Source organism: Carassius auratus, unplaced genomic scaffold (assembly GCF_003368295.1).
Source record: "Carassius auratus strain Wakin unplaced genomic scaffold, ASM336829v1 scaf_tig00027763, whole genome shotgun sequence".
Lineage (NCBI taxonomy): Eukaryota > Metazoa > Chordata > Actinopteri > Cypriniformes > Cyprinidae > Carassius > Carassius auratus.
In genome coordinates, this window is record NW_020525621.1 from 64025 (window position 1) to 86306 (window position 22282).

At 35.5% G+C, this 22282-nt stretch overlaps 2 protein-coding genes across 2 annotated transcripts in view; both read left to right on the top strand.

The window, feature by feature from the left end:
- Positions 1–12697, top strand: part of LOC113079353 (NACHT, LRR and PYD domains-containing protein 12-like) — a 73284-nt gene extending 60587 nt beyond the window's left edge. The window contains exons 17-21 of the mRNA XM_026251605.1: positions 295–468; positions 6826–6999; positions 11153–11326; positions 11669–11839; positions 12520–12697. Of these exons, the coding sequence (XP_026107390.1) occupies positions 295–468; positions 6826–6999; positions 11153–11326; positions 11669–11839; positions 12520–12697 (871 nt within the window). The remainder of the gene's footprint in view (positions 1–294; positions 469–6825; positions 7000–11152; positions 11327–11668; positions 11840–12519) is intronic.
- A 6200-nt stretch (positions 12698–18897) lies between these two features.
- LOC113079352 (NACHT, LRR and PYD domains-containing protein 14-like) lies at positions 18898–19919 on the top strand. Its single transcript, XM_026251603.1, has 2 exons — positions 18898–19036; positions 19720–19919. The coding sequence occupies exons 1-2, from the start codon at positions 18945–18947 to the stop codon at positions 19895–19897; spliced, it is 270 nt and encodes an 89-aa protein (XP_026107388.1). The 5' UTR covers positions 18898–18944; the 3' UTR covers positions 19898–19919.
- The last annotated feature ends 2363 nt before the right edge of the window (positions 19920–22282 follow it).

The following is a 22282-nucleotide window of genomic DNA, read 5'->3' on the forward strand; positions in this document are numbered from 1 at the left end:
TCCAGAAGTGTTTAGATTAGGCAGTGCTGGAAATACCAGGGTTTTGTTCAGTGCATGACACACACTCACTGACTCATCGAACCAAAGAAACAAACAAAAAAAGTGCTGATACGATGCAAACAAGATTCTTTTTGCAGTCTTGACAGCTTAATCGATTAGAATGGTTTTTGCCAGAGGATATAACTAAAATAACGAATTAATTAATTGATCTCGTTTTAATAATATGATTGCGCAGTGGATGAATGGATGAATTTGAACCAAATTGTTGCTTTGAATTCATGTTTTTTTTTGTAGACTATCAGACTGCAGTATCACTGAAGAAGGTTATAAAGCTCTGTCCTCAGCTCTGAGATCAAACCCTTCACACCTGATAGAGCTGGATCTCACAGGAAATGATCCTGGAGAATCAGGAGTGAAGCAGCTCAGTGATTTACTACAAGATGGACTCTGTTCATTGAAGACCATCAGGTGAAAAAAAAACTTAAAATATTTAAATAATTATCTGTAGGGTTGGGTATCGTTTGAAATTGAACGATTCTGATTCTGATTCCGATTTCGATTCCTTGGTTCGATTCCGGTTCCTAACGATTCTCGATTCCGATTCTTTTAAGAGGCAGAGTCAAAAAAATTTAGGATATTTGAAATGATCTAACTAACCAATGGCCTTTCTAAAGGAAATAGTCTGACCTTTTTCATAAATTTTAATTCTATAACTTTTTACTTTTTTCTTTTTACTTTTTTTTACTTATTTAGAGAGACTACAGACTCTGAAATCACTACCAGCGTCACGCGTGTTTCCGTGTGTGATGAATGAAGATGCGCTTCTGCGCCATTCATTTACACAGACACGCAGAACATTCAGGATTCATATTTAAATAAACTTTTCTGGCTTAATATTTACAGATACTGGTCCATATTGCTATTTGATGTAAGTGCAATGACCAACTTTTGATTAATTCATTCAAAATTTGGCAAATTCTGTGACATTCCGCGTTAAACTATAAATTGCGTTTTTATGACTGGATTCCACGATTCCATCCGCGTTTTCAGCATCGCGGAAATCATAGGGTCCTGCAGTAAGATACAACTTGTAAAACCAAGTATAGATTAGCAGCAGGTACAGTATAAAATCAGAAACAGTTCTTGTTTAGGAAAATTATCATATCTGCCTTCTGAGGCCGGATGCGCAAACGTTCTGAACAGATAACTTTATTTTCTCCTGCTGTGGAGAAAACACATTCACCGGGTGTAGAATAAGCTTGAACGCATATTTAGGAGAAAAAAGAGGCAGCAGAGGATGGTCTGCGTAGCGCGTCAAAGATGGGGCACATATTTATTTCTACTCCATGGACTTGGAGGTGCATTATCATGTTCGACGTGCACCCTCCTATGCACGAAACAATCTTAATGCAAATGTTGCATTTTGCCAAGATTTCGTTCTGTTTAGGAAAGTGAAACCACACTTAGGACCACCGACACACACTATCCATGTTGGACTCGCTCGATTATGCCAACACCTCAGGTGTACACTTCTTTTTGGTGTTCAGCGGTTTCTTCTTCCGGTCGGTGGACTAGGAATCGAAACTAGGAATCAAAATTTATACTTTTAACCGATTCTGGGAAAATCGCAAAGCTAGTCATGGTTCCACTCGATACTCGATACCCAAGCCTAATCATCTGTATGGGAATATATAGTAGAGTCAAATCCATCATTATTGAATAGGAATGAGATGAACTGTAATTAAAGGGGTCTTATCATATTCTTTTACAAAGTCTTGATTTTGTTTTGGGGGTGTACTAGAACAGGCTCTTATACAAGGTTGTTCAAAAAACACACTTTTTCAGATATTTTACTTTATTACAACACCTCTCTCCCCAGTCTGGCATGAACGACTCGAATAGTTACTGTATCATATGAAGGCCCGCCCTTCTGGAATACAAAATGTGCTGTGATTGGTTAGCTGGGCCAGTGTGTGTTGTGAATGGCTCCACTTGGCGTGACCTATAATCAGAATTCGTGCTCTGCATTTATCCCATCCAAAGTGAACACAGACACACACAGTGAACACACACCCAGAGCAGTGGGTAGCCGGGGAGCAGTTGGGGGTTCAGTGCCTCAGTACCTCAATCGAGGTATTGCCAGCCCAAGAGTAGAACCCACAACTTTAGGGTTAGGAGTCAATTTCTCTAACCACTAGGATACGACTTCCCCAAAAATCTAAGCAATTTGAGTGTGATTTGAACCCGGATGATTGTAACCACTCTAAGCTTGTATGCCTTGTTTTTTAATTTAATATTAAATTCTGAAAAATTTAATTCATTTGTAAAAATAAAACCTTTTTTATTTATTTTTTATTTTTTACTTTACGTTCAGGGACAGAAATGGAATAAAATAACAGAAAATGAATAAAATCTTGTATATTTAATCTCGACATCTGGGCGGGAATGAAACACCCCTCTCCGCTGATTCGTCAACCATCAACCAAACATTACAACATAATAATAGTCCTAAAAAACATAATAAGAGTCCTTGTCTTTCATGGTTTCATAACATGTTTATTTCTACTAGATTTTGTCTCTTTCTCTTCAACAGCCAGATTAACGAATGGCTTGACACAAAACATACCGAGGCAGAACCTAGACAGAAATATCTTTTGTGTAGGTAAAAATTCTGCAACCCTTCTATTGAAGCATTCAAATTTATATTAATTTATGTGAACATAGGTAGTTTAAGACAATAAGCTGAGTTTTTTTTAATTAAACCTGAGTATTGGCCAGCTAACTGATGGCTTACAAAATAGTTATTTTCTCTGCCAACTAAACCAAAGTCACAGAACCATTGTGTGACAGACTCGGAGTAGGCACATAGAGTGCTGTATCATTCCAGAATCAGAGTTTTTGAAAAACCCATTATTATAGACAATTCAATGACCAATTATTATATACAGGCACTTGATTTTATTCCTGAATTAATGAATGAAGCATTTTCAATGCATAGATTGAATAAAAGGCTCCTTTATTAACCCTCTGGAGTCTAAGGGTATTTTTGGGGCCTGAAGAAGTTTTGACATGCCCTGATATTTGTGCTTTTTCAGTTTCTTATAAATATCTAAATGTGTAAAGTCTAATATCACTGTAATCAGCACAAACTGGGCTATAATAATATGTGAAATGCATGCATGTACATGATTGTATTTTTGAGAAAATGTTATGCATGGTTAGTGAAAAACTAAAAATGTTAAATCACTTGAATAAGGCCATAAAACACATACATAACATTGGTTTCCAGGACTGTTGAGAACTGGAGCTTGTAGCCTAGAATTTTTCTTTCTAAATTATGTGAAAATCATTTTTTTTTACTCATTCACAGAAAACAATATATTGATTTTAATTTTCTAAGACACTTTTTGTTGGTAAAAGTCATATGCGAGTAGGCTTCAACTATCATGGATATCATTGTCATTTACACCTGAGAAGACAAAGGCCCGCATAATGAGCTGCATAATGAGCCTCTCATTCAGCTGTGCCACTGAGTGAGGAGTTATAAGAAAGAATGTGAGAATAAAATAAATGTATATAATTTTATGTTTGAAGTTTATTAAGAATATATTTAAATATCCCACAACATAATTTAATATCCACTTGGGGGCGCAGTTAAACAGTTTATTAGGAACAATCAAAGCAGACTTTCAAACAAATTTTTAGGCATCCTTACTCCAGTCACAAAATCCTTCAGAAATCCTTTTAACAATCTTATTTTCTAACAAAAAAAAAACATTTATTATCATCATCATCATTATTATTATTAATGTTAAAAAGAGCTGAGAATATTTTTCAGGTTTTTTTAGGGGGAATAAATTGCAAGAACTGCATTGTTTTTACATTTGTTAGAGTTATCTCTATTTGTCACATTTATATTATTTACATCAAGCTTTGGATTGGTATAGTATTGTATATTGTTATTGAAACTTCATAATGTTTCACTTGATTATACATTTAGTCAGGAATTATAGTTTGGAAAAAGTATTTGGAAAAAGTCTAACTAGTAAAATGTTTACACGTTATGTGAAAACTAGTACAAATAAATAAAAAGAGACTTACTCATGTTTGTAATCTCTGCTGAATAAAGTGCTTAATTTTTTTCTGAGGAAAACCATTTCTCAAATCCTCAACCACATCACATCTTTTTGGAATGATTTATGTCTTATTCCTCTCATCGCGAAGCAAACAGTAAAATAAAATAAAAACTTGAAGAACAGTCTGGCTGCTTTTTCTTCTGTGTGGGTGTATTCAAGCCGCGCGCTTCAGTTTGAATCTGAAAGCGCGTTAAGCTCGGGGGCGTGGTCACATTAGATATAATGAAGGGAGACTTGAAAAATAGAAATCGCGTTTTCATATGGATTACTTTATCTCAGAATATTTGTAAAAGTAGACATTTCAGGCTTTCTATAGATATCTCTCTCATGTCTCTTCGTTGAATATTCACGGAGTTACAGTTCATTTTAACAACGTGTTTGTAAATGAAGATCAGCGCACACAAAGGCTGCAGACAGCGCACCTTGTTTGTTATCTTTATTTTATAAGTGCACAAAGTTTTGTTGTTATTATGTCTGTATCCAAAAACGTAGACCCTTTACAGATTCGATTGATGTATTGCTCTTATCTGTACGATTAAAACTGAGAGTGTAATTTAAGTTCTTTTCAGGGTTATCCGGAGAAAATGACTCAAAACGCATATATGCGTTAATCGACTTCAAAGGGTTAACACAATGAAATACTGCCTCCTAGTGGTGATATTACTTTCATAATTCAAGTATCATTAAACTTTGTTCATATTTCTGTATTATAAATATTGTATAAAGCTAATCTTATTTCATTATACATTTGTAATTGCTATGTAAATGTACATATACAGCCATCTGATGAGCATTGAACTGTAAATACATCTAAAAGCATCTTCAGACGCAGGGTCTATATATCTGAATACTGATTTAATTGGTAACAGCCCATTGTAATAATGATTCTCATTTATTTGATATAAAAATGTAACATTAAAGATGACATACAAAAGGTAAAAGGTAAGAAAACTGAAAATCAGGTGCCCCTTATAAAATGGTTAATTTCTTACACTGATCTCTGGTTTATTGTTTGAAGTGTTATTTCAGGGTTTGGATATGTTCTTATAACTCAGACAAGCTCACCTTCAAATCATGACGTGAAATTCCCATTTAACTGAAGTCAATCACTCTGTTTGAAATTGACTTTGAGCTTTGTAACTTTGCAGATCTTATTCATGCTCAAACAGCATTATTACAGACTAACTAAAGTTGAACATGTGAAAAAGTATAATATGACCCCTTTTAACCGCAGTTCAGAGATATTCAACAGACACACAACAGAATTTGTGTCAAAATAATGTAAAAATATGAATGATCTGAAATCCTTGTCTGCTTCCTGCAGGTTTTTGAAAAGTCCTGCTGCAGAGGAAGCGTGTGAGTATCTCACTGGAGTTCTGGGTAAAAGTCCATTATTACTGAAAGAACTGTATCTGAGTGAAGATAAATTAGGAGATCTGGATTGGGAGAAACTCTCTGCTCTTTTGATGGACTCTCACAGCAAACTGGAAAAAATAATGTAAGTATATATGATGCATACATTGAAACCTCTTTGATTATTCATTATTAAATATTGTCAGTCACATGTGATCAGATATGAAGAGTTTTTGATCTGATGTGTGTTGAATATGTGCTGAATAATAATAATCAATCATGGTGTAATAGTCAAGCTCGCACCAATCCAGTCTTGACACTTATCACAGCACTCCATTTAATTCTATTCTTTCAGCATCTCTTCCATCACATAACTGCTTACAATCAAACTCCCTCCTTCAACCCCAACACTAACAGTATGCAATATAACTGTAATAAATATACTTGAGGAAAGTGGTCCTGACTGAAATGCTGTTTTTGTGTTCAGGCTGAATAATTGTGAGCTGACAGAGAAAAGCTGTTCAGTTCTAGCTACTGTTCTCTCCTCCAAAACCATCCTGAAAGAGATGAACCTGAACAACAGTTGTCTGCTGGATTCAGGAGTCAAAGAGATCTGTGAGGGACTGAAGAACCCTGTGTGTGAGCTGAAGATACTGAAGTGAGTACATTTCACCAGAGGCTGCACTCAACACCACAGCAATCACTGGAATATTAGAAATCTTTTAACTGTTCAGCTGCAGTGGTAAAAACAATTTAACAATACCATAATACTAATGATACCATTGTTTTTGTTGTAGACAGTGGTTTTCATTCACTAACCTCACAAAAGTCATTGTTATACAATTGTACAATAATAAAGTAGCCATAACATTCGTTCACAATTATATTTTTTCCAAGGTCACGGATGTATTATATACAACCAAAGTAGGGTTAAAAATTAATGAGGGTTTTGCACAGAAATGGCATACCAAGTTCACAGTAGGGGGGCAAAATATTTAATTTAGACCTGCTGATGTTATATCAGATAACATTTTATGCGTGTTTCCTAAAAAGCATGTAGCATTTCAACCAATCACACAGATTTCTGTTGAGCATATGAATGTAGTGGAGAATCCAGAAGTGTTTAGATTAGACGGCTTCATTGATTAGAATTATTTTTTCAAGAGGACATAATGCACACTAGTCACCTATGACAGATAAAGTGTTTGTTTTTGTTCATGCTACTAAAATAACTAATTGATTAATTTACCTTTGCTTTATAATATGATTGTGCAGTGGATGAATGGATGGTTTTGAACCAAATTGTTACTTTCAATTCATGTTTTTATTTTTGTAGACTTTCAGACTGCAGTATCACTGAAGAAGGTTATAAAGCTCTGTCTTCAGCTCTGAGATCAAACCCTTCACACCTGATTGAGCTGGATCTCACAGGAAATGATCCTGGAGAATCAGGAGTGAAGCAGCTCAGTGATTTACTACAGGATGGACTCTGTTCATTAAAGACCATCAGGTGAAAAAAAAAACATTGTAAAATATTTAAATAGTCATCTGTATGGAAATATATAGTAGGGTCAAATGCACCATTATTGAATAGGAATGACATGAACTGGAATTAAAGGGGTCCTATTATACTCTTTTACAAATCTTGATTTTGTTTTGGGGGTGTACTAGAACAGGCTCTCATACAAGGTTGTTCAAAAACACATTCTTTTTCAAATAGTTTACATAATTACAACACCACTCTCCCCAGTATGGCATGAATGACTCGAATAGTTCCTGTATCAAATGAAGGCCCACCTTCTGGAATACAAAATGCGCTGTAATTGGTTAGCTGGGCCAGAGTGTGTTGTGATTGGCTCCACTCGTCTCCTGGTCAGAAAATGTCATGCTCCTTACCCGCCTGCGAGCTTTAGTATAAATATTGCGTCAAAATCAAATCAATTTGAGCGTGATTTGAACCCGAATGATTGAAACGAGTCTAAGGCCCGTGTACTTTTGTGTCCATTCCTTTCTCGTTGTTTTACCATGACGGAAAAACTAAAAATTATCGATAATTGTATTTTTAAATGCTACGCTGAAAACCAAAATTGAAATTAGAACCGTTCACACGGACGGGTACGTTTTGATCATTTAATTTTCTATATAGAATTCAATTACAAGAATTAGAAAAATGGCTCATTTATTAATTTTTCCATTTAGTTTAACAAAGGAAAATTAGATTTTGGCTTGATTTCTAATTTTTTGTTTGAGGTTTACAAATTGATTTATGGCTTCAGTATTTCATTCACGCTTGTGGGTGGAGCTGAAATGCTCCTTTCATCTGATTGGTCGAATCGCTCCGCCTTCAGCATGGCCTTTCATTCTTTCAGGCAGAATGAGAGTCTTAAAAGAGTGATGTCTGAAACCACCACTTAATTAGCATAATTAAAAACCCAGAAATAATTTGTATTGTATGAATGTTGTCCCACTGATAAATACAGTGCAAATAGTTCTTTCTCCTTTGATAAAAGTGAAGTGGAAATACAAAATCAATAATACTGAACAGTTCTATGATGACATGTCTGTAACATTTACAACTCTTGTCTTCTAACTCAAAAGGCACTCGGTATGTGTGAGACATTAATAAGGTTAAATTTATTAAATAAATTAAAAAAATTAGTTTATTACATACTAAATTGATTGATGTTTCTATTCTTAGTCTTCTTTGTTGGGCTTGAGAAAGCTAACATGTATTTAAACATTATTATTATTTATTATGAGAGTAATTGACACAGACTAGAACTTCAATGTTTCAGACCTTCAGACTCGTCTGCTGTATAACTGGTCAGACTTACCTTCTCAAAAAATCCTTTTGACTTAAGTTACCTGAGCAATGAAGGCCTTAATACTTAATGTCCACTAGAGGAGACGACAGGTTTAAAAAGTCCAGACTACTCTTTTTCTGTTGACATCAGTTTAAATGACAAATAAACACATTAATGTAATGTGTAGTTTCATATGCCATATCAGCGTACAAGACTAAGCATCGCACTTCAAGCTGTACAATTATTTAAAACTTCCCATTCTGGCTTTTTCAACCTACCTCCAAATTTCTTTTAAGGTATAGTTTATTCACACTGGTTTATGCATTTCATTTTTGTCCTTTTGCAAATTTTATTTTTCATAAGCTGTATATTTTAAGATGTAATAGGTGTTGATAAATCACATGCAATGAATGTAAAGCGCTTATTTCAGTACTCTCAGTCCTGCTTGTGGAGGGCCAGTGTCCTGCAAAGTTTAAGCTAAGCAAGGTCTTCAGGATCAGTAGCAATGTCCAAACAAGTGTGTTGTAACTGAACTCTGCAGAACATGGTTCTCCAGGTTCAGGACTGGGTTTTAAATCTATAAATGAATTTGTACAGTTGGGTGTCTGCATGCAGAGGTGTACAAGTAAGAGAGGGGTAAATGTTACAGACAAATCATCATGGAACTATTCAGTCTATTATTGATTTTTATTTCTACTTCCCTTTATCAAACGAGACAGTTATCAAAGGAGACAGAACTATTTTCACTGTATTTATCAGTGGAACAATATTCACACAATACTATAATACAAATTATTTCTGGCTTTTTATTTAATTATGCTAATTAACAGTGAGTGGTGGTTTCAGACATTACTCTTATAAGACTCTTATTCTGCCTGAAAGAATGAAAGGCCGTAAGATCTGTGTACATTTTCGTTCATTCATTATTCTCTTTCAGAATAAAAGATTACATTTAAAAAAGGGTACAGCTTGGTTTTTTGTTTAAAAGAAAAAAAGCAGAAATGGCTGTATTTTGTTTTCCAAATGCATTGTTGTCATCAAATAGTGTTAGAAAATTGGACGAAAAAATAAAAAAAGGTCAGTGAATGGTCCGTGTATCTTTTGGTCATTTGATTTTCTACTTTAAAAAAAAAAAGATAAATGAGAAATTGTTTGATTTTTTCCGTTTTAAGAAACTGAAAACAAAAATGTAGTTGGATTTTTTTTTGTATTTTTGTTTATGGGTAAAAAATGAGATTATGCTTTAATATTTGTTTGAATGTGTGGATGGAGCTGAAATGCCCCTTTCATCCCTTCTGTACTGCACCGACAAGCGGCAACTGCGAGCTCAGTTCATCTTCAACAGGAGAGAAGCGGCAGACAGCAATTTATTAATCCTGCAGATTAAGAAAAATAATAAGATAATAATAATAACAATAATAATAATAAATTAATAAAATTTATAATATAATAAAAAATATATTTTCAGCCTGCTGCATGTTATTGACAAAGCAGACTTGACAACTTTATTCATAACCAATAAAATGCCATTTGAATTTTATTTTAGCCTGTGATCTACAACGACATGGAATAAAATATACTACTAATTTTTAGCCTACTTATTTTATTATAGGCATTTCAGAAAAAAAAAATAATGGGAAAAACCCAACCCCACATTTATAATAAAATTTATAATAAGTTAAGTTTCCCCTATTATTAGTCTACATTATTTTTTTTAATTATAGGTTATAGCCTACTTAGAATCATAAACTGAATTGACAAATTCCGTAGATAACAGTATGAATATAGTAATGGTGCGACATCAGGAAACACTGCACCTCTCGTTGGTTTCATATGTATTACATAGGCCTAAATATAAAATTATTATTATTTTCTTTTGTATTTAAATGGCTTATTTTAAAAGTAGACATGTCCAGCTAGACATGGTTCGTCTGATGCATGAGCCTGGTTCTTTTCTGACATTTCAGAAAGAAGTTTATGTAGACTGAGGTGGCAGAAAGCACATCCTGTTGAGTTTTGTAAGGTTTTAATGTTATTTAGGGTGTCTTACGACCAAACTAACATAGCTGAAGCTCTTTCCTCTGTTCTTGGGATGAGTGTGGATCAGTATCTGCCGATCGGAGAAGTGAAGCAGACTACACTCTACAAGATAAAGCTTCAGTTGCTGTTGTTTGTAATAGCAATTGAAAACATGTTAGGCTACCTGTGAGGTTTTTCTTAAATAGGCATAAAATAAAATTGTTCGGGCTAAAAATCAGCATATTTCATGTCGTTGTAGATCATATAGGCCTACAGTAAAATTCAAATGTCATTGAATAAATTAATTTGTATGTATATATATATATATATATATATATATATGTGTGTGTGTGTATGTGTGTGTGTCTTGTAAGCACCTCTAGCAAAGAATCCGCAGGATTTATAAACTCTGTCTGCCGCTTCTCTCTAGTTGAAGAAGAACTGAGCTTGCGGTTGCCGCTTGTCGGTGCAGTACAGAAGGGATGAAAGGGGCGTTTCAGTGCACTTTTTTAAATTTCATCTTACATTCCGAAATAGAATAATGAATGAACGAAAAAAGTACACAGACCTCAAAACGAGTCGTTCATTGTAGCTTTTGTAAAGTGATTTCTGTTGAATATCTCCTTTTAAAAGGGCACTTTGAGCTTTGTAACTTTGCAGGTATTTTTTATGCTCAAAAAAACAACATTACAGTCTAACTAAAGTTGAACATGTGAAAAAAAGTATAATAGCACCTCTTTTAACTGCAGTTCAGAGAAATTCAACAGACACACAACAGAATTTGTGTCAAAAATAATGTAAAAATATTAATGATCTGAAATCCTTGTCTGCTTCCTGCAGGTTTTTGAAAAGTCCTGCTGCAGAGGAAGCGTGTGAGTATCTCACTGGAGTTCTGGGTAAAAGTCCATTATTACTGAAAGAACTGGATCTGAGTGAAGATAAATTAGGAGATCTGGATTGGGAGAAACTCTCTGCTCTTTTGATGGACTCTCACAGCAAACTGGAGAAAATAATGTGAGTGAACATGCTGTATACATTGAAACCTCTTTGTTTATTCATTATTAAAGATTGTCAGTCACATGTGATCAGATATGAAGAGTTTTTGATCTGATGTGTGTTGAATATGTGCTGAATAATAATAATCAAGCATGATGTAATAGTCAAGCTCGCACCAATCCAGTCTTGACACTTATCACAACACTCCATTTAATTTTATTCTTTCAGCATCTCTTCCATCACATAACTGCTCACAATCAAACTCCCTCCTTCAACCCCAACACTAACAGTATGCAATATAACTGTAATAAATATACTTGAGGAAAGCTGTCATGACTGAAATGCTGTTTTTGTGTTCAGGCTGAATAACTGTGAGCTGACAGAGAAAAGCTGTTCAGTTCTAGCTACTGTTCTCTCCTCCAAAACCATCCTGAAAGAGATGAACCTGAACAACAGTCATCTGCTGGATTCAGGAGTCAAAGAGATCTGTGAGGGACTGAAGAACCCTGTGTGTGAGCTGAAGATACTGAAGTGAGTACATTTCACCAGAGGCTGCACTCAACACCACAGCAATCACTGGAATATTAGAAATCTTTTAACTGTTCAGCTGCAGTGGTAAAAAACAATTTAACAATACCATAATACTAATGATACCATATTGTTTTTGTTGTAGACAGTGGTTTTCATTCACTAACCTCACAAAAGTCATTGTTATACAATTGTACAATAATAAAGTAGCCATAACATTCGTTCACAATTATATTTTTTTCCAAGGTCACGGATGTATTATATACAACCAAAGTAGGGTTAAAAATTAATGAGGGTTTTGCACAGAAATGGCATACCAAGTTCACAGTAGGGGGGCAAAATATTTAATTTAGACCTGCTGATGTTATATCAGATAACATTTTATGCGTGTTTCCTAAAAGCATGTAGCATTTCAACCAATCACACAGATTTCTGTTGAGCATATGAATGTAGTGGAGAATCCAGAAGTGTTTAGATTAGACGGCTTCATTGATTAGAATTATTTTTTCAAGAGGACATAATGCACACTAGTCACCTATGACAGATAAGTGTTTGTTTTTGTTCATGCTACTAAAATAACTAATTGATTAATTTACCTTTGCTTTATAATATGATTGTGCAGTGGATGAATGGATGGTTTTGAACCAAATTGTTACTTTCAATTCATGTTTTTATTTTTGTAGACTTTCAGACTGCAGTATCACTGAAGAAGGTTATAAAGCTCTGTCTTCAGCTCTGAGATCAAACCCTTCACACCTGATTGAGCTGGATCTCACAGGAAATGATCCTGGAGAATCAGGAGTGAAGCAGCTCAGTGATTTACTACAGGATGGACTCTGTTCATTAAAGACCATCAGGTGAAAAAAAAAACATTGTAAAATATTTAAATAGTCATCTGTATGGAAATATATAGTAGGGTCAAATGCACCATTATTGAATAGGAAATGACATGAACTGGAATTAAAGGGGTCCTATTATACTCTTTTACAAATCTGATTTTGTTTTGGGGGTGATACTAGAACAGGCTCTCATACAAGGTTGTTCAAAAACACATTCTTTTCAAATAGTTTACATAATTACAACACCACTCTCCCCAGTATGGCATGAATGACTCGAATAGTTCCTGTATCAAATGAAGGCCCACCTTCTGGAATACAAAATGCGCTGTAATTGGTTAGCTGGGCCAGAGTGTGTTGTGATTGGCTCCACTCGTCTCCTGGTCAGAAAATGTCATGCTCCCTTACCGCCTGCGAGCTTTAAGGTATAAATATTGGGCGTCAAAATCAAATCAATTTGAGCGTGATTTGAACCCCGAATGATTGCAAACGAGTCTTAAGGCCCCGTGTACTTTTGTGTCCATTCCCTATTCTCGTTGTTTTACGCCATGAACGGCAAAAACGAAAAATTATCGAATCATCTCGCTCATTATTAAATGCTAACGCTGAAAACCCAAAATTGAAATTAGAACCTCTCACACGACGGAACGGGTTACGTTTTGATCATTTAATTTTCTAATTTTAGAATTCACTTACAGAATTAGCAAAAATGGCTCATTTTTAATTTTTTCCATTTAGTTTAACAAAGGAAAATTTAGAATTTTGGCTTGATTTCTAATTTTTTGTTTGAGGTTTACAAATTGATTTAGGCTTCAGTATTTCATTCACGGCTTGTGGGTTGAGCTGAAATGCTCCTTTCAATCTGATTGGTCGAATCGCTCGCCTTCAGCATGGCCTTTCATTCTTTCAGGCAGAATGAGAGTCTTAAAAGAGTGATGTCTGAAACCACCACTTAATTAGCATAATTAAAACCCAGAAATAATTTGTATTGTATGAATGTTGTCCCACTGATAATACAGTGCAAATAGTTCTTTCTCCTTTGATAAAGTGAAGTGGAAAATACAAAATCAATAATACTGAACAGTTCTATGATGAATGGTCTGTAACATTTACAACTCTTGTCTTCTAACTCAAAAGGCACTCGGTATGTGTGAGACATTAATAAGGTTAAATTTATTAAATAAATAAAAAAAATTAGTTTATTACATACTAAATTGATTGATGTTTCTATTCTTAGTCTTCTTTGTTGGGCTTGAGAAAGCTAACATGTATTTAAACATTATTATTATGATTAGTAATGAGAGTAATTGACTACAGACTAGAACTTCATGTTTCAGACCTTCAGACTCGTCTGCTGTATAACTGGTCAGACTTACCTTCTCAAAAAATCCTTTTGACTTAAGTTACCTGAGCAATGAAGGCCTTAATACTTAATGTCCACTAGAGGAGACGACAGGTTTAAAAAGTCCAGACTACTCTTTTTCTGTTGACATCAGTTTAAATGACAAATAAACACATTAATGTAATGTGTAGTTTCATATGCCATATCAGCGTACAAGACTAAGCATCGCACTTCAAGCTGTACAATTATTTAAAACTTCCCATTCTGGCTTTTCAACCTACCTCCAAATTTCTTTTAAGGTATAGTTTATTCACACTGGTTTATGCATTTCATTTTTGTCCTTTTGCAAATTTTATTTTTCATAAGCTGTATATTTTAAGATGTAATAGGTGTTGATAAATCACATGCAATGAATGTAAAGAGCTTATTTCAGTACTCTCAGTCCTGCTTGTGGAGGGCCAGTGTCCTGCAAAGTTTAAGCTAAGCAAGGTCTTCAGGATCAGTAGCAATGTCCAAACAAGTGTGTTGTAACTGAACTCTGCAGAACATGGTTCTCCAGGTTCAGGACTGGGTTTTAAATCTATAAATGAATTTGTACAGTTGGGTGTCTGCATGCAGAGGTGTACAAGTACGAGAGGGGTAAATGTTACAGACAAATCATCATGGAACTATTGGCGCTGCAGTTCCCCTTTTGCCTTTCAATGCATGGGTCTCTACTTTAGTGGCAAGGGAGGCGCACGAATGAGGTCATGAAGGTGTGGCTGCAACCTTGCTGAAAATGAGGAGGAAAGCCTGGGTCATCCAAGGGAGGAAAATTGCTCAAAATGTAGTGGAGAACTGCCTTTCTGCCAAAAAGTCCAAGAGCAAGAAGGTGCAAACAGGTGATGGCTGACCTACCTCTTGAAAGAACCACAACCTGCAGCTCCATTCGAGTTCACTACAGTCGACCTCTTTGGACCGTACCTTGTCAAAGATGACATCAAGAAACGGGTCTCCATGAAAGTGTGGGGTGTCGTCTTCAGTTGTATGGCCAGCAGGGCAATTCATGCAGACCTGGTCAACACAATGTCGACAGAGAGCTTTTTTGATGGCTTACCAACGCTTTACTGCAATAAGAGGGCACCCAAAAAAGATCTGGTCCGACCCGGGGACAAACTTCATCGGCGCTAAACCTGTCCTAAGAGAGCTGTACCAGTTCCTGGATGCTCAGAATAGAACTTCAATAGAAGAGATGTCGGCTCAAAAAGGTACCAAATGGGAGTGGACAATTCACCCTGCTGACTCACCTCACCGCAATGGGGCTGCTGAAGCCGCTGTCCGCATTCTCAAGAAGGCACTGCAGAGCCTGGGCAACAACACTGGCCTCAGCTACAGCGAGCTTCAGACAACACTACAACTTGCTGCAAACCTTGCCAACGAATGCCCAATAGATGCCAGGGTGCAGACCCATGAAGAAAGTGTGCAGTATGTGTCACCAAACACACTTCTCCTGGGCCGAGCCTCTTCAAGTGGTGAGATTAGAACATTTGACTTTGCAAATTACCCTTACAAGAGACTCCGAGAGATGCAGAACCAGGTCAACAAGTTCTGGAGGTCTTGGAGCCAGCTTGCCGGCCCAAACTTATTTCTGAGAAGTAAATGGCACACTTCGCATCGCAATGTTGCTGTCGGAGATATTGTCTGGTTGTGCGACCAAAATGCAGTGAGGGGCCAATTCAAGCTAGGACGGGTCGTGAGAGTCAATCCAGATGCTAAGGGCATTGTTCGAGACGTGATCGTCAAAGTGGTCCAAAGCTCCTGCCTTCCTGTCACAAAACCTGCACTAAAACCGTCCATCGATCAAAGTCCTGAAAGAAGCTTTCCAAACCACAGTCCTGCACAGAGATGTTCGACGCCTGGTTGTCTTGCTACCAGTTGAGGACCAAACTCTGAGCTGACTGGCAGTAAGCAGGTGCTGATTTGCGATCTTTCCATCGGCTCCCATGGGAAGATCGAGTGGGAGGTGTGCTGACAAACTGCCTGGGAGCTCCTCAGTGGTGAAACTCCTCCTCCTTCAATCAGTGGTGAACCAGGTGGAACAAATCTTCCAGGTGATCTGAGCGTGCCAGTACCTGGCTTTGTTGTCTTTAGACCGCATTTAAGGCACCACAAGACCAAGGAAACCATCTTTGTCATCAAGGTGACTGTGCAAGACCAAGCCTTCCACAATACTGTGAAGGACAGCCGGTCAGCGCCATATTGGCCATGTTTGGCTAGACTGCCTTAAGCAGTCAAACACAAACTCTTGAACTCTTGTTGACTTTGATAGGACTTTTGCAGTGGTATTTGTAACTTCAAATGTTGTTTGTGGGGTAATCAAGTTCCAAATTCATTGTTTGACAAAGAATGTGTTTGAAATTGTTAAAAGTAATTTCAACTTTGTAGAAATCTTAATAAACAAAGTTCTTAATTCAGTTAAAAATGTATAGTCTAAAATTATTTGGCTAAAGATACTTTGTTAAAAGATGATAAGGTTCTAAAAATTAAAATAACAATTGATTGTTTTGTAAAGGATATAGTTGTGTGGCTACAATGATGCCTTAGAATAATTCTTTACAATGAAAATACTTCTTAAAAGTGGAAACCTTGTATTTTGTAATGACAGTACTGTGTTTATCTGAGGTGAATGTGAAGAATTGTTTAGTTTGACTGTCAACTCAAATAATAACTGGTATTTGTCATTTCTTTTGAGGTTTTTCACCTGTTTACTGCTATCAAGGAATGGTAAATAAAAGACAAACAACTGTTCCCATGGCTGTTTATTGAGTGAAATCCAGTTAAAAGCTTCATGTGGAGTGATTGTCCTTTTCAAGTGGGGAATTGCACAAGGAAGAGATCAGAACTTGACAATAATAATAACAATAATAATAATAAATTAATACAATTTATAATATATAAAAAATATATTTTCAGCCTGCTGCATGTTATTGACAAAGCAGACTTGACAACTTTATTCATAACCAATAAAATGCCATTTGAATTTTATTTTAGCCTGTGATCTACAACGACATGGAATAAAATATACTACTAATTTTTAAGCCTACTTATTTTATTATAGGCATTTCAGAAAAAAAAATAATGGGAAAAACCCAACCCCACATTTATAATAAAATTTATAATAAGTTAAGTTTCCCCTATTATTAGTCTACATTATTTTTTTTAATTATAGGTTATAGCCTACTTAGAATCATAAACTGAATTGACAAATTCCGTAGATAACAGTATGAATATAGTAATGGTGCGACATCAGGAAACACTGCAACTCTCGTTGGTTTCATATGTATTACATAGGCCTAAATATAAAATTATTATTATTTTTCTTTGTATTTAAATGGCTTATTTTAAAAGTAGACATGTCCAGCTAGACATGGTTCGTCTGATGCATGAGCCTGGTTCTTTTCTGACATTTCAGAAAGAAGTTTATGTAGACTGAGGTGGCAGAAAGCACATCCTGTTGAGTTTTGTAAGGTTTTAATGTTATTTAGGGTGTCTTACGACCAAACTAACATAGCTGAAGCTCTTTCCTCTGTTCTTGGGATGAGTGTGGATCAGTATCTGCCGATCGGAGAAGTGAAGCAGACTACACTCTACAAGATAAAGCTTCAGTTGCTGTTGTTTGTAATAGCAATTGAAAACATGTTAGGCTACCTGTGAGGTTTTTCTTAAATAGGCATAAAATAAAATTGTTCGGGTAAAAATCAGCATATTTCATGTCGTTGTAGATCATATAGGCCTACAGTAAAATTCAAATGTCATTGAATAAATTAATTTGTATGTATATATATATATATATATATGTGTGTGTGTGTATGTGTGTGTGTCTTGTAAGCACCTCTAGCAAAGAATCCGCAGGATTTATAAACTCTGTCTGCCGCTTCTCTCTAGTTGAAGAAGAACTGAGCTTGCGGTTGCCGCTTGTCGGTGCAGTACAGAAGGGATGAAAGGGGCGTTTCAGTGCACTTTTTTAAATTTCATCTTACATTCCAAAATAGAATAATGAATGAACGAAAAAGTACACAGACCTCAAAACGAGTCGTTCATTGTAGCTTTTGTAAAGTGATTTCTGTTGAATATCTCCTTTTAAAGGGCACTTTGAGCTTTGTAACTTTGCAGGTATTTTTTATGCTCAAAAAAACAACATTACAGTCTAACTAAAGTTGAACATGTGAAAAAAGTATAATAGCACCTCTTTTAACTGCAGTTCAGAGAAATTCAACAGACACACAACAGAATTTGTGTCAAAAATAATGTAAAAATATTAATGATCTGAAATCCTTGTCTGCTTCCTGCAGGTTTTTTGAAAAGTCCTGCTGCAGAGGAAGCGTGTGAGTATCTCACTGGAGTTCTGGGTAAAAGTCCATTATTACTGAAAGAACTGGATCTGAGTGAAGATAAATTAGGAGATCTGGATTGGGAGAAACTCTCTGCTCTTTTTGATGGACTCTCACAGCAAACTGGAGAAAATAATGTGAGTGAACATGCTGTATACATTGAAACCTCTTTGTTTATTCATTATTAAAGATTGTCAGTCACATGTGATCAGATATGAAGAGTTTTTGATCTGATGTGTGTTGAATATGTGCTGAATAATAATAATAATCAAGCATGATGTAATAGTCAAGCTCGCACCAATCCAGTCTTGACACTTATCACAACACTCCATTTAATTTTATTCTTTCAGCATCTCTTCCATCACATAACTGCTCACAATCAAACTCCCTCCTTCAACCCCAACACTAACAGTATGCAATATAACTGTAATAAATATACTTGAGGAAAGCTGTCATGACTGAAATGCTGTTTTTGTGTTCAGGCTGAATAACTGTGAGCTGACAGAGAAAGCTGTTCAGTTCTAGCTACTGTTCTCTCCTCCAAAACCATCCTGAAAGAGATGAACCTGAACAACAGTCATCTGCTGGATTCAGGAGTCAAAGAGATCTGTGAGGGACTGAAGAACCCTGTGTGTGAGCTGAAGATACTGAAGTGAGTACATTTCACCAGAGGCTGCACTCAACACCACAGCAATCACTGGAATATTAGAAATCTTTTAACTGTTCAGCTGCAGTGGTAAAAACAATTTAACAATACCATAATACTAATGATACCATATTGTTTTTGTTGTAGACAGTGATTTTCATTCACTAACCTCACAAAAGTCATTGTTATACAATTGTACAATAATAAAGTAACCATAACATTCGTTCACAATTATATTTTTTCCAAGGTCACGGATGTATTATATACAACCAAAGTAGGGTTAAAAATTAATGAGGGTTTTGCACAGAAATGGCATACCAAGTTCACAGTAGGGGGGGCAAAATATTTAATTTAGACCTGCTGATGTTATATCAGATAACATTTTATGCGTGTTTCCTAAAAAGCATGTAGCATTTCAACCAATCACACAGATTTCTGTTGAGCATATGAATGTAGTAGAGAATCCAGAAGTGTTTAGATTAGACGGCTTCATTGATTAGAATTATTTTTTTCAAGAGGACATAATGCACACTAGTCACCTATGACAGATAAAGTGTTTGTTTTTGTTCATGCTACTAAAATAACTAATTGATTAATTTACCTTTGCTTTATAATATGATTGTGCAGTGGATGAATGGATGGTTTTGAACCAAATTGTTACTTTCAATTCATGTTTTTTATTTTTGTAGACTTTCAGACTGCAGTATCACTGAAGAAGGTTATAAAGCTCTGTCTTCAGCTCTGAGATCAAACCCTTCACACCTGATTGAGCTGGATCTCACAGGAAATGATCCTGGAGAATCAGGAGTGAAGCAGCTCAGTGATTTACTACAGGATGGACTCTGTTCATTAAAGACCATCAGGTGAAAAAAAAAACATTGTAAAATATTTAAATAGTCATCTGTATGGAAATATATAGTAGGGTCAAATGCACCATTATTGAATAGGAATGACATGAACTGGAATTAAAGGGGTCCTATTATACTCTTTTACAAATCTTGATTTTGTTTTGGGGTGTACTAGAACAGGCTCTCATACAAGGTTGTTCAAAAACACATTCTTTTTCAAATAGTTTACATAATTACAACACCACTCTCCCCAGTATGGCATGAATGACTCGAATAGTTCCTGTATCAAATGAAGGCCCACCTTCTGGAATACAAAATGCGCTGTAATTGGTTAGCTGGGCCAGAGTGTGTTGTGATTGGCTCCACTCGTCTCCTGGTCAGAAAATGTCATGCTCCTTACCCGCCTGCGAGCTTTAGTATAAATATTGCGTCAAAATCAAATCAATTTGAGCGTGATTTGAACCCGAATGATTGAAACGAGTCTAAGGCCCGTGTACTTTTGTGTCCCATTCCTTTCTCGTTGTTTTACCATGACGGAAAAACTAAAAATTATCGATAATTGTATTTTTAAATGCTACGCTGAAAACCAAAATTGAAATTAGAACCGTTCACCACGGACGGGTACGTTTTGATCATTTAATTTTCTATTTAGAAATTCAATTACAAGAATTAGAAAAAATGGCTCATTTATTAATTTTTCCATTTAGTTTAACAAAGGAAAATTAGATTTTGGCTTGATTTCTAATTTTTTGTTTGAGGTTTACAAATTGATTTATGGCTTCAGTATTTCATTCACGCTTGTGGGTTGAGCTGAAATGCTCCTTTCATCTGATTGGTCGAATCGCTCCGCCTTCAGCATGGCCTTTCATTCTTTCAGGCAGAATGAGAGTCTTAAAAGAGTGATGTCTGAAACCACCACTTAATTAGCATAATTAAAAACCCAGAAATAATTTGTATTGTATGAATGTTGTCCCACTGATAAATACAGTGCAAATAGTTCTTTCTCCTTTGATAAAAGTGAAGTGGAAATACAAAATCAATAATACTGAACAGTTTCTATGATGACATGTCTGGTAACATTTACAACTCTTGTCTTCTAACTCAAAGGCACTCGGTATGTGTGAGACATTAATAAGGTTAAATTTATTAAATAAATTAAAAAATTAGTTTATTACATACTAAATTGATTGATGTTTCTATTCTTAGTCTTCTTTGTTGGGCTTGAGAAAGCTAACATGTATTTAAACATTATTATTATTTATTATGAGAGTAATTGACACAGACTAGAACTTCAATGTTTCAGACCTTCAGACTCGTCTGCTGTATAACTGGTCAGACTTACCTTCTCAAAAAAATCCTTTTGACTTAAGTTACCTGAGCAATGAAGGCCTTAATACTTAATGTCCACTAGAGGAGACGACAGGTTTAAAAAGTCCCAGACTACTCTTTTTCTGTTGACATCAGTTTAAATGACAAATAAACACATTAATGTAATGTGTAGTTTCATATGCCATATCAGCGTACAAGACTAAGCATCGCACTTCAAGCTGTACAATTATTTAAAACTTCCCATTCTGGGCTTTTTTCAACCTACCTCCAAATTTCTTTTAAGGTATAGTTTATTCACACTGGTTTATGCATTTCATTTTTGTCCTTTGCAAATTTTAGTTTTCATAAGCTGTATATTTTAAGATGTAATAGGTGTTGATAAATCACATGCAATGAATGTAAAGAGCTTATTTCAGTACTCTCAGTCCTGCTTGTGGAGGGCCAGTGTCCTGCAAAGTTTAAGCTAAGCAAGGTCTTCAGGATCAGTAGCAATGTCCAAACAAGTGTGTTGTAACTGAACTCTGCAGAACATGGTTCTCCAGGTTCAGGACCTGGGTTTTAAATCTATAAATGAATTTGTACAGTTGGGTGTCTGCATGCAGAGGTGTACAAGTACGAGAGGGGTAAATGTTACAGACAAATCATCATGGAACTATTCAGTCTATTATTGATTTTTATTTCTACTTCCCTTTATCAAACGAGACAGTTATCAAAGGAGACAGAACTATTTTCAACTGTATTTATCAGTGGAACAATATTCACACAATACTATAATACAAATTATTTCTGGATTTTAATTTAATTATGCTAATTAACAGTGAGTGGTGGTTTCAGACTTACTCTTATAAGACTCTTATTCTGCCTGAAAGAATGAAAGGCCGTAAGATCTGTGTAACATTTTCGTTCATGTCATTATTCCTCTTTCAGAATAAAAGATTACATTTAAAAAAGGGTACAGCTTGGTTTTTTTGTTTAAAAGAAAAAAAGCAGAAAATGGCTGTATTTTGTTTTCCAAATGCATTGTTGTCATCAAATAGTGTTAGAAAATTGGCGAAAAAATAAAAAAAGGTCAGTG

What these genes read in the sequence shown, in the direction of transcription:
- LOC113079352 (XM_026251603.1), top strand. Translation starts at nt 18,945, where the DNA reads ATGAACCTGAACAACAGTCATCTGCTGGATTCAGGAGTCAAAGAGATC. An exon ending in TGTGAGCTGAAGATACTGAA is followed by an intron (nt 19,037 to 19,719) that starts GTGAGTACATTT and finishes TTATTTTTGTAG; the next exon opens with ACTTTCAGACTGCAGTATCA.